Here is a 15,583-nt window from a genome sequence, read left to right on the forward strand (position 1 = left end):
TATGTGTTCTGCAGAGGCATCTTGCAGAAAATCATGTATTTCATCAAGTGTTGGTATATTTTCTATGGATAGATAAGCAAAAGTAATACCCACTTACATCTTATTATTAATACAGGTATGGCACAATTTTCTTTTTACTTATTTGTGAACTGATATTAGTTTTGAATGGAGACAAGTATTCTTTTCCATATCCTCTGAAATGGAGTGCCAGGAAGCCTCAGAAGTTATGGAGGAAGTTTTGAAAGAGATAAAAGAATGAGGGGTGGAAGGAGCCACTGAAGTTTTTGCATCTAATTTCTTACATAGGTGTTTTATGAATAGCACACAGAGTATTTTGATTTGCCAAGTTTAATGAGATGCTTTAAAGAAGTAATTCATTGGTTTCCCAGATTATAATTACAAAATCCGCTGATTTCTGAATAAAGATGAGTTAAACAATAATAGTCGATCAAATAAATGGAGAACTGGATTAATAATGACAAACTCTGAGTAAATGTACATATTTCAGTTTTATGACTGCATTTTAACCACTGTTTTATCCACACGTAGGATAGGCCAATTTGCCTTGCTGACAGGTTACTCGGAATGTATGCAGTGGCGTCCTCCTATAAAATCCTTGTCTACACCGAAATTCAATAGTATCATCTGTTCTGGAATAAAGTTTTTTACCCAATGTCCATTTTAGCTCTATGTTGTGTTTTCTCATCATTTCTTCTGAAACTACACATGCATCTGCAGGTAAAAAAATAAACATAAAACATTAAGTGGGATACAGATATTTTCCACAGAATTTCAGGCTTTCAAGTAGACTCTTCCACTCTGGTTCCAAAAATTCTTCTCAAAACATTTTCCAAACCAACTCACTGAAAATCCATTATGCAGATTCATCATTTTAAACAAATGACGTAAGAATGAGGTACTAAGTTTAATGTTATAGTTAAATGTCATAATCAAAGATTCATAATGCCAGTTATCAAAGCTTCCACTGAGGAATCTTTTGTTGGTATTGTTGCTTGAACAGGAAGTTTTCAAACTTCATTTCCATATATTTTGGTAATCAAGCATGCAACAGAAAGGTTGTTTTTCAATCCATAAAAATTATTAAAAAAAAATGCCACAGGTGCAGCATATGGAAGTTCCTGGGCTAGGGGTCAAATCAGAGCTACAGCTGCTGGCCTACACCCCAGTCACAGCAACGTAGGATCTGAGCCATGTCTGCAACCTACGCCACAGCTTGCAGCAACACCGGACCCTTAAATCACTGAGCGGGGCCAGGGGCTGAACCCATGTCCTCAAGGATACCAGTTGGATTTGTTGCTGCTGAGCCACCACAGGAAATCCAAACAGCTAAACTCAGTACTCTGACTTCCCCATGACCCAAGAGAAGATTAAAATATTTACCTAAGCATTTTGGTGGTTCTGACCACTGTCCATTCTCACATTTTATGGAGCTGCTTCCCTCAAGTTCATAGTAGGACTGGCATTGGTACTGGACGACTGATCCCGGAGGATAGACTGGTAATGGGAATGAGGTCGTGTCTCCATTGTCTATAGGTGGGGGTGGCCCACATTTTCCTTGAGAGTCTGAAAAATACATTGTTTGATTTACTGAAAGACCAAAGAAATCCCCACAGTTTAAAATAAGGAAAATAGAAATGTGTCATAATATACAATATCAGGACTTGTGATTTCTTTTTTTTTTCTTTTAATTGTTATTTCCCCAATACAATTTTTTTTCTACTGTACAGCATGGTGACCTAGTTACACATACATGCATACATTATTTTTTTCTCACATTAGCATGTTCAATCATAAGTGACTAGACAGAGTTCCCAGTGCTACACAGCAGGATCTCCTTGCTGATCCATCCAAAGGCAATAGTTTGCATCTCTTAACCCCAAGCTCCCCAATCCACTGCACTCCCTCCCCCTCCCCCTTGGCAACCACAAGTCTATTCTCCAAGGACTTGTGATTTCTGATGAGAGAAATGATTTGTTGAAGAAGTTTTAGTTGCTTAAACCCAAAGGCACATTTTCTTTTTGGTTCACACCCACAGCATAGGGAAGTTCCCAGGAAAGGAGTTCAAATCGGAGCTGCAACTGCCGGCCTATGCCACAGCCACAGTAACACAAGATTCTGGCTGAGTCTACAACACAGCTCATGGCATGCCAGATGCCTGACCTGATGCCAGGGATTGAACAGGCATCCTCATGGGTACTAACTGGTCAGATTACTTTCTGCTGATCCTGGACAGGGGCTCCCAAAAGGCACATTTTTAAGCCCTTCCTTTCACTCCACATGAAAGCACACATGACACAGTACCAAATGCGTTGTAGTATTCCAGCAATAAAACATGTTTTTGTTTGTTTGTTTTTCACTGAATATATGCCGGATAGATGAATAGTTAAAATAAAAAAAAAAAAAACCTGTCTTTATATATATCACACTGCATTGTCTATTGAATCTCTTTTTATTTTTGTTGATTTTCATTTTATTACAAAAGAAACATCAGCTCCTTTAATAAAATTCAAAGAATTACAGATTTGAACCATGTGAAAGTTAATCTGGCTTCCAGCTCTAGATGAGATGGAAATATTTCTGCCTATTGCTTTTGCTAAACATTCCTTCTACTAATGGAAAATCCTGAACATAAGAGATCCTGAAAGACAAAGAAAAGAAGTCATTCTGGTAGAGCCTTGGGGGTTCAAGGGATTATACCTTAGAGAATTGTTGGAGTTTTCACTTTGGTTTCTATATGTCCCAGACTGGCCACTGAGACTGCAACCCAGAAATGATAACCACTTTAGGCAAAAGTAGTCTCAAGAAGCCCTTGGAGTTCCCACTGTGGCCCAGCAGGTTGAGAACATCACTAGAATCCATGAAGATGCAGGTTCAACTCCTGGCCTTTCTCAGTGGGTTAAGGAAGCAGTGTTTTCACGAGCTGTGGTGTAGGTTGCAGAGGCAGCTCTGATCCAGCATTGATGTGCCTGTGGCTGTGCCTGTGGCTGGCAGTTGCAGCTCCAATTCAACCCCTAGCGTGCAAGCTTCTACAGGCTGCAGGTGCAGCTGTAAAAAGAGAGCGATAGAGTGAGAGTGTGAGAAAAGCACTTGATCTCTTTAAGTTAAGAACTAGGAAAGGAGACGTGTATCAAGGCAGAAGCAATTTTTACACAGTAAACTTACTCTAGAAGATCATTACTTTACATTAAGGTTCACTCTTGGCACCACGTATTCTATGGGTTTTGAGAAGTGTATGACATGTATTCGCCATTATGCTGTCATACTGAGTAATTTCACTGCCATAAAAATCTTCTGTTCCTTCCATTCATCATTCCCACTCTCATTCTCAGACTAGCAAAGAGTCGAAGTGTTCCCGGCTCAAGAATTTTGAACAGTCTGTGATGAATTACTTACTGACCACTAGGCTCTCCATAGCTAATGGTGCATCACAGAAAGACAGATTTTTAAGGAGAAAGTCAACAGAGTCTGCAGTGAGTGCACACACCAAGGGAGACAGATGCCGCAAAACCAGGCCAGAAGGAACAAATGAGACACAAAGACAGCTGCTGTGGGGTTAGGAACCTTCTAGCTACAATGTATATAATCAGAAATCTCTAGTTTTCAACAAAATAGCCAGGCGCAGTAAACGCATGGCAAAAAAATTGGAATATGTGACATGTACAGGCAGAGAAGATTTTCATTGAAAGTGTTATTTACTGTGTCAAGATATTGAACTTACTGTACACACACGCAGAGAGAGAAATAATTGAAAGTGTTCTAACAGAGATGTTTAAAAATAACTTTTAAAACTGAAAGCACGGAGTTCCCTTCGTGGCTCAGTGGTTAACGAATCCAACTAGGAACCATGAGGTTGCAGGTTCGATCCCTGGCCTTCCTCAGCGGTTTAACGATCCAGCGTTGCCGTGAGCTGTGGCTGTGGTGTAGGTCGAAGACGCGGCTTGGATCCCACATTGCTGTGGCTATGGTGTAGTCTGGTTGCTACAGCTCCGATTCAACCCCTAGGCTGGGAACCTCCATATGATGTGGGTGTGGTCATAAAATAGAAAAAAAATAAATAAAACTGAAAGCATTTTGGGAGTTCCCTGGTGGTGCAGTGGTAAAGAACCCAATCAGGATCCATGAGGAAGTGGGTTCAATCTCTGGTCTCGCTCAGTGGGTTAAGGATCCAGTGTTGTCTTGAGCTGTGGTGTAGCTCACAGATGTGGCTTAGATCCCACGTTGCTCTGGCTGTAATGCAGGCTGGCAGCTGTAGCTCTGATTCGACCCCTAGCCTATTTTTCCATATACCACGGGTGTGGCCCTAAAAAACAAAACAAAACAAAACAAAAACAAAACCAACGAACAAAACAAAGCATTTCTGACAAGATCAGGAATAAGACAAGGCTGTCCACTTTCACCACTGTTGTTCAACATAGTTTTAGAAGTCCTAGCCACAAAATCAGAGAAGAAAAAGAAATAAAAGGAATCCTAACTGGAAAAGAAGAAGTAAAACTCTCACTGTTTGCAGATGACATGATACTATGCAAAGAAAATCCTAATCAGAAAACTGTTAGGGCTCATCAACCAGTTTGGTAAAGATTAAGGATATAGTATTCATACATAGAAAGCCATTCCATTTCTTTATACTAACAATAAAAGATCAGCAAAAGAAATTAGGGAACCAATCCCATTTACCTTCATATCAAAAATAATAAAATACCTAGGAATAAACCTGCCTAAAGAAACAAAGGACTTCTTCTCTTAAAAAGTGTAAGACGCGGAGTTCCCGTCGTGGCGCAGTGGTTAACGAATCCGACTAGGAACCATGAGGTTGCGGGTTCGATCCCTGCCCTTGCTCAGTGAGTTAAGGATCCAGCGTGGCCGTGAGCTGTGGTGTAGGTCGCAGACGCGGCTCGGATCCAGCGTTGCTGTGTCTCTGGCGTAGGCCGGTGGCTACAGCTCCGATTCGACCCCTAGCCTGGGAACCTCCATATGCCGCGGGAGCGGCCCAAGAAATGGCAAAAAGACACACACACACACACACACACACAAAAGTAAGACGCCGATGAAAGACATCAAAGACGACATGGACAGATGGAAAGATCCACCACACTCTTGGGTTGGAAGACCCAGCCACAGTCTTTAGAGCTGAAGGCAGTACTGCGCATGCGTGTGTGATGGTGTCTGTGGAGTGGGAATGCATGCTTTTCCTCCACATTGAATTGCTATCACTTTTTATGTCGATGCCTCGATTGTTAAATATTTAGGTAGATTCTAGTTCCTCTTTATCATTACTTTGTTTTTTGTTTTGTTTTGTTTTGTTTTTGTTTTTTGGCTTTTTAGGACCACTCTCACAGCATATGGAAGAGGGGTCTAGGCTAGGGGTCTAATCGGAGCTGCGGCTGCCCGCCGATGCCAGAGCCACAGTAATGTGAGACAGAGCCCAGTCTGAGAACTACACCACAGCTCACGACAATGCCAGATCCTTAACCCACTGAGCGAGACCAGGGATCAAACCTGCCACCTCAAGTTTCCTAGTTGGATTCATTAACCACTGTGGCACAACAGGAACTCCGGGCCTGACTTTTGAAGAGCCTGGATTCCCCACATCCATGGCGGCACTTGGCCCATGACCACTGATTAGATGACTTGATGGTGAGAGCAGAGGTTGAAAGGGCCAGAATAGAGCTCCTTCCCTTAAAGGAGTTGACTGCGCTTTAGGAGCCTTACTGTCAGGGTTCCCACGTCTCATTCATTTATGCAGTTGTCTTGTTTCCACATAAAAACATGAGAAGCTCCAACTCAGTGTCAGCACCCACAGATGCTTATTTTTTAATGTGGTTTCCTATGGAAGAGTTTTCCACATTTTAAATGATCTTTTGGAAACCTAAATTTCAGAAGCACAAAGTTCTAATGACGTGGAAATGATCAATACTTTCAAGTTGGGCTTTATAATTTAACATTTGCCAAAAAAAGAAAAAAAATTGCCAAGTAACTGTGGTATTTTAACAATCACTCCAAGGAAAATTCAATTTATCCTCATGCTATGTCACCGATTTTACATAATTTCATTACAAACATTAATGCTGTGCTACTTAACCGCGTAAGTGTCCTTCAAAACTTTTCACAGTTTTTGGCTAGTGTTTTCTATTTTTATCTACACTTAATTTATGTAAGTAGACAAAACAATTATTAATGATGATCCAAAGATTTGCATGTCTGTTTGGAACCAGGTGGAACCCTGGAACTAAAAAGGTGACAAGAGTAAGAACAGCAATACTGCAGACACCTAAGGCTGTTAATTCTCTGTAAGATGGAAAAGATCACAGGATCCCAGAGGACACTACTTTACTTACAGGCAGGACTGCATTTCGGGGGGGAGGACCAGCCACCTTCTGCACATGTAATGCTGCTCTGATTGTTCGCGAGCCTGTAGCCGGGGTCACAGGCAATTTGTACAGTGTCACCTTCCCGGTGTGTTTGTCCTGATGATGCAGAAAGTCCGTTTTCCACCCAAGGGAAGAAGCACTGTCCTAAAAGCCAAAAGACGACTGATGTAAATCTTGTAATGAAGGAGTATTACATATTTCAAACTTTTTTTGGTCTTTTTGTCTTTTTAGGGCCAAGCTGCAGCATATGAAGGTTCCTGGGCTAGGGGTCCAATCGGAACTGTAGCTCCCAGCCTGCGCCAGAGCCACAGCAACGTGGGATCCGAGCCGCATCTGCCAACTTCGCCCTAGCTCACGGCAATGTCAGATCCTTAACCCACTGAGCGAGGCCAGGGATGGAACCTGCTTCCTCATGAATGCTCGTCAGGTTTGCGAACTGCTGAGCCACAACGGGAACGCCACATTTTTCAATCTTGGATAGTCAAGTGCAAAATTCATGCTTTCAAAGATAGTCCATGCATATCAAAAAATTACGAGGCAATGGCATTAATTAAGACTTGTATCCATGTGGAAAACATTTTACATGGAGTTCCCATCATGACTCAGTGGTTAATGAATCCGACTAGAAACCATGAGGATGTGGGTTCGATCCCTGGCCTCGCTCAGTGGGTTAAGGATCCAGTGTTGCCATGAGCTGTGGTGTAGGTTGCAGATGCGGCTCAGATCCCGCATTGCTGTGGCTCTGGTGTAGGCCGGCAGCTACAGCTCCGATTCGACCCCTAGCCTGGGAACCTCCATATGCCGTGGGAAGAAGCCCTAGAAAAGGCAAAAAGACAAAAAAAAAAGAAAGAAAGAAAACAATTTATATTTGGCACATTACTTCCTATAAAGAGCTTGTACAAGGAGGCGAGACCTAGCTCATCTTTGCTGGGTCCTCCAGGCTCTGCCTCTGTGACCGCCGGGGCTCTGTGTGACACCGGCAGGCACAGCCTCACCGCTCACTGAGTACACGGTTTGAACGACTGAGCTGAGTAGTGACGAGGGTGTTTACTCACTGAGACACTTTGGTGTTGGTGACCATCCTGCGTCCGTGCAGGTTATTCGTGACCAGAGTAATTGTGAAGGAGACACGAAGCTGTGGTCGCAAGTGTAGTAGAAATATTGCCCCACGTTAACCGGGAAGACTTGTTTATATCTATTTTCATCATAGATGCGTCCGTGTTTTATTTCCGGGAGATCACAAGTTCTTCCTTAGGAAAGAAATAGCATCCTACGTTAATGAGGCATTCTGCCGATGTGCATAATCCCGTTGATGGATTCATTACTCTCTTTGGCTAAATTATTCCACTTATGTTAGTGATTTAAGATCTGGGACAATCTATATTTAAGAGTGCAAAGGTTCTGGAGGAGCTCATGGTGTTTAGGTGTTTGAAAAGTATTTCTAAGATTCAAATCCCACAGAAAGATGTAAAGACCGGGAAAGAGACTAAAAGTGGTTCTCTTCAGGAAAGCCCCCAGATCGAAGACGTTGACTTCTGGAAGGGACAGAGGGCTGTGTACGGTTCTCCTTCTCCTTCTTGTGCTTCTTCTTCCTTTGCCCTGCGGAGGGATCCCCCCAGGCTCTCAGCACATCCCCCCCCCCCCCAGTCCAGGTAACCTGTTGCTTCGGCTGAATGTCTGAACGAATATCCACAGCCAGATGAACACATGTATATAGGACTGTGCATAGCAGTTCGGAACATCAGTGAAGATTATTTGACTATAAAACATTCATAAAAGCAAAAATTAGCAACTCAGTAGCGCCAGGATATATTTCTAAATCCTGACGAGTGTCATCTGAATCCATGCATGTAGGAATTTAAATACTCTTGGGTGGGAAACAGAAACATAGGTTGTGGTTATTACTGCCCATTTACAAATGTTCATTTGCCGTGGCTGCCGTCATACAGCCCTGGGGCCAGGATGGCTTAAAGAACAGAAATTTATTTCCTCACAGTTCCAGAGGCTCAAGGTCCAAGATCAAGGTATCAGCAGGGTTGTCCTTCCAATTCAGGAAACCAAATCAACTTGAAATATGCGTTCTGACATGTGATTCCATACAACCATCAGCATACACAAGATTATAAAGCTATCCATTGCCCGTGAAGTTTCCCTTGCCTCAAAAGTAAGAAATCTTCGGGCATTTTGAAGTCAGAATCTAGCTTGTGACATGTTTCCTAATGTCATGTGAGCAGACTCACTCTCTTCATAAGCAGTATTGAGAGTCCTTTTACTGTGGGACTCAAAAAACAGAGAAAACATAATTCCCTTTCTTTTTCCCTGAGAAGAGTGTGAGACAGTTTTCTTGAAGGTTACTCTCTGTTATGGTGACACAACACAGGCAATCTCTGCTAGTCTATTATTAAAATACCAAGACAGCGAACGCAAAATGTAAAGACACGTGCGACATGAAGGCACATTTAAGAGGGAAGCTGCGTGTCCAGGGCTGCTTTGAACTTACCTTGTCCATGAGCACAGGAAACCCACAGGCTGAGGAGGACATGGAGGACATTGATTAGTGACAGCATGTTAGGGATCCCCAGAGGTACGTGCATGTAGATATTCCAGCTGTGTGGTCTGGGGTTTCAGATCTGCCCCTTAGCGGAGTATCATGCATGACCCTTATTTAAGGGTCATTGCGTAATGCTGGTTAATGAGATCACATAGCAAACAGCAAAGTTCAAAGAGCTTTGCGAAATCCCTGACTTCCTGGTAGTGGTGTCACACAAACTTCTTGAATTCATTTCCTGATATGTACTTGAGCAATTTTTTTTTTTCTTTACAGACCATAAAGGCTGGCTCTGGAAGTGACATAAAACAGTCATTTTTAAATTAAGCACGTCTTAAAAACAGGTGGTGTTCTTTCTCCATCAGGTGAACCGTAGGTGAATAACTCTGAGTCCATATCACTAGCACCTTCTCACATCCTTTTCTTACCTTCACTCAGCTTCTTACGGGTCTAAGAAAACCAGCGTGGATTTGGAACTAATGCCATCATCTGTATTTCCTCGTGCTCAGGAAAGCACCTGTGGCCCATCGGAATGGTGAATTTGAATTCCTGAGCTGGTCTCTTTCCCCAGTTGATGGAGCACAGTCAAGGTCCAGCAGCCAGGCTGATTCCACTCACGAGTCTGACAAAAGTGTTTGAAGAAATCAAGTTCTTGCTCCTATCAGTACAATTGGAAGTATCCATTGCTGTGGTTTATGTATCTCTCTTGTGACGTCAGGCCATGGGCTACGAGTGCCCTCTTTACTGCCGGTAGCAGATTCTGTTAAAAATATCAGATTAGAGAACAAATTCCAGAAATCCCAGAGTCAGTGCAGAAAACTCATCCCGAAGCTGTTCTTCCTTTAGTTTCTCCTGTTACCAAAACCTGTACTAGTCAGAGTTCAGAGAGAGAGAGAGAGAGCGGGAGAGAGAGGGAGAGGGAGAGAGGCAAACACACACCTGGAGTTCGGGAAGACAAACACACACAGAGGGACTGAGACTGATTTTCAAGAACTGCCTCATGTGAGTGTGGAGGCTGGCAAGTCTGAAATCTGCAGAGCAGGTGGCCGCCTGGACACCCAGGAAGGGGATGTGGTGCCCTTTGGAGTTTGAAGACAGTTCCTTTTCCCTTGAAGGAGCTCAGTGTTTTTCTCTTCAAGCCTTCAGCAGATTGGATGGAGTACAGCCACATTATGGAGGGCATTTTGCTTTGTTCAAAGTCTGTGATTAAATGCTAATCACATCTCGTCACTATGCCGCCCCGGAAACCCTGGGCTGATCATTTGACCAAGCGCTTGAGTCCTACAGCCCAGCCCAGTGGACACTAAGTGAACCAGCACAGGGGTGAACTTGGGTATTTTGTTTACGAGATTCCCAACCAAACTCCAGAAGAGCCTCCTGGTTGCTTCTTGCCGATATGGTAATAAAATACATGAGACGAGACATAAATGGAAGGGCGAACTGTTGAGCAAAAACGAACCACCCCTGGATTAATTCGAAAATTTTCAGCCCATCCAATAGTGTACTCATAAATCAAGCCAAGAGTGAGACTGGACAGTCCTTGCTTAAAAGTTTAAGCTGGTGGAGTTTCCGTCGCAGCTCAGTGGTTAACAAACCTGACGAGCATCCATGAGGACGTGGGTTCGATGCCTGGCCTTGCTCAACGTGTTAAGGATCCGGCTTTGCGTGAGCTGTGGGGTATGTAGGTCGCAGATGTGGCTCAGATCTCGAATTGCTGTGGCTCTGGCCTAGGCCGAGGGCTACAGCTCTGATTGGACCCCTAGCCTGGGAACCGCCACAGGCCCCGGGTGCCGCCCTAAAAAGACAGGGAGTAAGGTTAAGCTAGTGACTCAAGAGCTCATCAATCCTTCCAGCCTAAGCCAGAAATAGAGAAGCTATTATCCAGCAGAGACCTGTGATGGACTCTCATGTCTGTGAACTTGCCCCTGTTAGTGCACAGGTGATTTTGAGACTGTTATACTAGCAGAGATGCCTCCAGCCTGGACTGATAAGGGACAGGGACCGCACAAAATAAAGGAAGAATGTCTCCAAAGGCAGAGCCATGCATACGGAGGCCTGGGCCACCAGAGCCTCTCACAGCTGAGAAGGTAGGGTCACCTCCCAGGTGTCACCCCAGGGCACCCGACAGTTTCGCAGAGGTCTGTGGTCAGTCCTCGGGCCCTACCAACATTTCTCCTGCTGGCTTTGAGTTTCCCTGGGAACTGAGAGCTCTTTTGGTCTCTGCTCCTCCCCTTTGACTATGCTGTCTGTCTTAAAACTGTATTCTGAAAGCACAGGACTTGCTTCACAGTTTCACAGTCACAGATGAATAGGCATGTTGCCCAATGGTGGACCAGCAGCTGAGTCTCCCTCATACATAAATGAGAAGGTATTGAGGTGAAATCGAGGCCTTAGAGCTGATGCCGGAATGGATTAAAACTTTGGAAGGTGTTGGGCTTGGGTGAATACATCTCACGGCTGGGAAAGACACAAATTTGAGGGGCCACCTTGTGGCCTGACCGGTGTTGAACAGCGTCCCTCAAAAGATTTTTGAGAATCCTGACACCCAGGATTCTCCTTACTTGGCATGCGGATGTCTGAAGACGTACTCGAGTGAAGTAAGGTCAGTATGGTGGGCTCCAGTCAGATACGACTGACATCCTTGTGAGAAGAGGAAAGAGCAAGAAAAGGCAAAGAAACACAGGGAGAAGAATTCATGGCCAGAGAGGCCGAGATTAGAATGACGCAGGTGCAAGCCTGAAACACCAAGGGGCGATGGCCACTGCCAGAAGCTACACAGCAGAGCAGAAAAGTGCCCCCATTCTCAGAGAGAGAGCACGGTGCAAACTAGCGCAAGTGGAAGCCCGAAGAAGCAAGCGCTCTGGTTACTCTCGTGGGGTCCCAAGCCCATTCAGAAGAGCTCCACCTTGAAGTCCTGCTCTCGTCGTCATTACCTTCCCAAGATCCTACATCTGAAGCCTGTCGTATTAGAGGTTTTGGTTTCAACATCTGCATGCTGGGGGCCTCATTCCATCTTTCCAACGTTAACGGCTCTTTGAAAGAGAGACAACTTCAATTCTCTGTTATGTGTATTGACGCCTTTATTAAGTTGCCACATGCTACCCAAATTTAGCTCCTAAATCCCTTAGAAGAGGTTTGTGTTTAATGCAGATGTCAAATGTAGATGGATGACGATCTGATCCTATTGGCAACTGAAGGGTAAGTCTCAATGGTTTAAAATGCAGAGGTGAAACATATGATTAAGAGACGCTGGTCAATAAGAGGAAAGGTCTATCCATTCGCCAGTTGATGGACACTTGGAGTATTCTGAAAAGGTGAAACTGTAGGTCCAGGGGACAAGTCAGTGTTTCCCAGAGGTTTGAAGGAGGAGATTACGTGCAAAGGGCCAGCAGGAAACCTCTTGAGGTTGTTGATAGGTTCCCAGGAGGGTGGAGACAGACCCCGACCCCCGAATGTGGCTGCTCGCCTTGGAGACCTGCTGCGGACATGGGTGGAGCCCAGCACAAGAGCTCGACCCTCTCCCAGAATGTGGAGGCTCAAGTTGGGCAGCAAGAAATGATGGCTTAGGAAACAACTGCCTGCATAGATTAACCCCCTACAAGGATTGCATGCCCTGGGTCAAGGGACTCCACCCCCTACCCTTCCCTTGACCTTCCCCTTCTCCTTCTTTGTTGTTCCTGCCACGTGTTTCCATCATGAACTCCAGCCACAGATTCCCGCCACAGACCCTCTGTAAGCTTGGCACCTCCTCACAGTCAGAGCCAGTGCCATCTTGAGCTCAGCCCATCCCTGTCTGATGCCTTAATAAATCTCTTTTGCTTTACCATCTTGGCCTAGCGTGGTCTCCCTCGGCAGAACTAGCAGTTATCGAACTCTCTGTAGCTTGGGGCATGGAGCTTCTGCAGCTGTGTACATGTGTTGACACCCCTTGGACTGTCTGCTAAAATGTGTAAGCTGTATTGTATGCAATTTATACCTCAGTAGAAACAGACTTGAATTTTCCGATGTTGAACATACACTTCTTAACTGCATAATTTCTTTTTTTGATGATTTTTATTTTTTCTGCTGTTGCTGGTTTACAGTGTTCTGTCCGTTCTCCACTGCACAGCAAAGTGGCCCAGACACACATACATGTATACATTCGTTTTTCTCACATGATCATGCTCCATCATAAGTGACTAGATATTGTTCCCAGTGCTACACAGCAGGATCTCATTGCTTATTCATTCCCAGGGCAATAGTTTGCATCCATATAATTGCTATTTAATTTAAACTAATGAAGTCACTCTAATCTACTTTTATTACACTTAACCACAAATGCCACATGTCAAAATACAAACACGAACACTTGCTGTTTCTTGTCAGTACAGCATTTTTCTTACAAATTTTATATCAACCCCTTCAAATACTGTATTCCAAGTTTTGTTTTTTAATTTCGTGTTTGTGAATTTCTCCTTTAAAACTTGTAATTTTTAAAAGTGTGTCTGAAATCATTCTAGTTTTACTCTATCAGTGTTCATAATTAATAAAAGATTTCTACTTGCTTTTTCTTGATGGATTTAACAGGTTGATTTCTCACAAGGCATTAGTATATAACTAAATTTCTTTATTGACATTAGACTTGGGGTGTATGATTTACCACTTACATTTTAATATGAGGATAAGGGCATTTTCCCCTGAAGAGAAATGAATGCCTATAGGATGCGTCCATTATCCTTTGGCTGAAGAAAGCAGCCTGAGATTGGTTCAGAAAGATTCTTATATTTGCATGACATGAAATTAATCCAAATATGGTGCGTATTAGCTCATTTTTAGCTTAGAAAATTATGGCATTGCACTGAAAGTTTAAAAGTAATTTGTGTTCTCGTTGCTCTGGCTACTTCCTTAGATTCGGTCTTGACTTTTTTTTTTATTCCGGACTTGCCATCTTCTATGTGATGTTTCCCCTGGTGTTTCACTTTGCAGACTCACGAAATGTAACGAGTTCTCCTCTCTGGTACTTACTGCATGGGCCGGAGAACACCGTCCAGTCTTTAGCACCTCAGCTGAAAGTATGTTCATGGTGTTGTTTTCATCTTTTAGAAATACACAGCTATAGATCTTTTTTGTGTATTTTTTTTTTTCTTGTTCTCGAAATGCTAGTCGTTTCAGTACCACCGGCAAAAGACTAAAAGAGCTTTTGATGACTTTTATTTGTAACTGGCATTTTGAAATAATGGGGCAATTGTTAAACCATTTCACGTTTTTACATCCCACCCCTGCGCCCTAGATATATGTGAAATAAGTCAGAGTTCAAAGCTCTTCTTCTACTTTAAAAATTAAGACCTCAAATAACCTTAGTGAATAATCACCTCAGCTTGGAAATTAATATTCCTCCCTCAGTGTAAACAGAGGATTTGGGATGAATGGGACCCAAAGTTAAATCTCTTCCCTTGCTTTCCCGCACTAATGAGGACTGCACTGAAAAAAATATATACGGCTTTCTTGTTGTTATATCCAACTAGATTTAACCTTACCCACCACATTGTGATGTATATATTCATACACACACACAAAGATACACACACAATGGAACGAGTCGTGTATGAAAAAAGAATAGAATTTTTCCATTTGGAACAGCATGGATAAACCTGAAGGAAATTATTCTTAGTGAGGTAAGTCATACAAACAAAGACACACACTGTATGATGTCGTTTATATGTGAAATCTAAAACATATGGCAACTAGCGAACACAACAAGAGAGACACAGAATCACGGATGCAGAGCGCGAATGAGTGGTGACCAGCGGGGAGAGGGAGGGGGGAGGGGCAACGCGAGGTGGGGGACCACGAGGTACAAACCAGCTCGTGTAAAGTAAATAAGCTACAAGGATATACTGTACAAGTCAGGGAGTAGAGTCGATATTTGGAATAACTATACCTGGAGTATGACCTTCAAAAATTGTGACTCACTGTGTTGCGCACTTGAAAATAATGTAAATCAACTGTACTTTAACACAATTTTTTTTGTGTGTGTCTTTTTGCCTTTTCTAGGGCTACTCCCATGGCACATGGAGGTTCCCAGGCTAGGGGTCTAATCAGAGCTGTAGCCGCCGGCCTACACCAGAGGCACAGCCACGCTCAGGGCAACGCCGAACCCTTAACACACTGAGCAAGGCCAGGGACCCAACCCGCAACCTCATGGTTCCTAGTCGGATTCGTTAACCACTGCGCCAGGACGGGAACTCGTAACACAAAATATTTTTAAAAAACAACCACACAAAAGAATTTTCCTTTCCATTTCAAAGATCTGACAACCAAAAGACGGTGGAATCAAAGACATTTCAACACTATTGAAAATTCCCATGTAGCACCAATAATACATTTCTTGGGTGTTAGAAATTGTTCCTCAAGAAAAAGAATCCGACCTTCTCAGAAAAATGTATCATTGTAGGTGTTGGGCATGGAGGTATACAGTGAGATGAATAATCATTACTGTGCTAAAAAGAAGAGAAAAGTTCAAAGACCAGAGGGGATACATCATAAGCAATCAGAAGCCCGTTTCAAGAGGTACTCACTAGCCAAATTTTGAATAATTTGACCTTTACCGGATGACTATAACGGATTTTGACAAATTGAATAAACAAAACTTTAGGCGTTCTTACTA

General features: G+C 43.3%; 1 protein-coding gene across 4 annotated transcripts; it reads right to left on the reverse strand.

Moving 5' to 3' along the window:
- Positions 1 to 332: 332 nt before the first annotated feature.
- LOC146398745 (complement factor H-related protein 2-like) lies at positions 333 to 8,993 on the reverse strand. 4 transcript variants are annotated; one of them, XM_021081849.2, is made up of 5 exons: positions 8,890 to 8,993; positions 7,445 to 7,639; positions 6,357 to 6,533; positions 1,402 to 1,584; positions 333 to 732 (listed from the first exon to the last, which is right to left on the reverse strand). In XM_021081849.2, exons 1-5 carry the CDS (start codon positions 8,981 to 8,983, stop codon positions 536 to 538), a joined length of 846 nt encoding a protein of 281 aa, XP_020937508.2. In that variant the 5' UTR covers positions 8,984 to 8,993; the 3' UTR covers positions 333 to 535. The 4 variants fall into 4 exon arrangements, with proteins under 4 accessions (XP_020937508.2, XP_020937507.2, XP_084835144.1 ...); XM_021081848.2 differs by lacking the exon at positions 8,890 to 8,993 and adding an exon at positions 8,047 to 8,146; XM_084979018.1 differs by lacking the exons at positions 333 to 732; positions 1,402 to 1,584 and adding an exon at positions 2,452 to 3,066.
- Between the last annotated feature and the right edge of the window lie 6,590 nt (positions 8,994 to 15,583).

This window comes from Sus scrofa, chromosome 10, assembly GCF_054392235.1.
Source record: "Sus scrofa isolate SSC_HxYL_T2T_F1_AM1 chromosome 10, Sscrofa_HxYL_maternal_Yorkshire_Landrace_v2.0, whole genome shotgun sequence".
In the NCBI taxonomy this organism is placed as follows: domain Eukaryota; kingdom Metazoa; phylum Chordata; class Mammalia; order Artiodactyla; family Suidae; genus Sus; species Sus scrofa.

Bases quoted from the DNA above. Each gene is read 5' to 3' on its own strand.
- LOC146398745 (XM_021081849.2), bottom strand. From the start codon at position 8,983: ATGCACGTACCTCTGGGGATCCCTAACATGCTGTCACTAATCAATGTC. The intron at 6,534-7,444 runs GTGAGTAAACAC...TTTGGCTTTTAG, and splicing joins ACCAACACCAAAGTGTCTCA to GACAGTGCTTCTTCCCTTGG. The intron at 1,585-6,356 runs GTAAGTAAAGTA...TGTATTTTTCAG, and splicing joins CCCGAAATGCAGTCCTGCCT to ACTCTCAAGGAAAATGTGGG.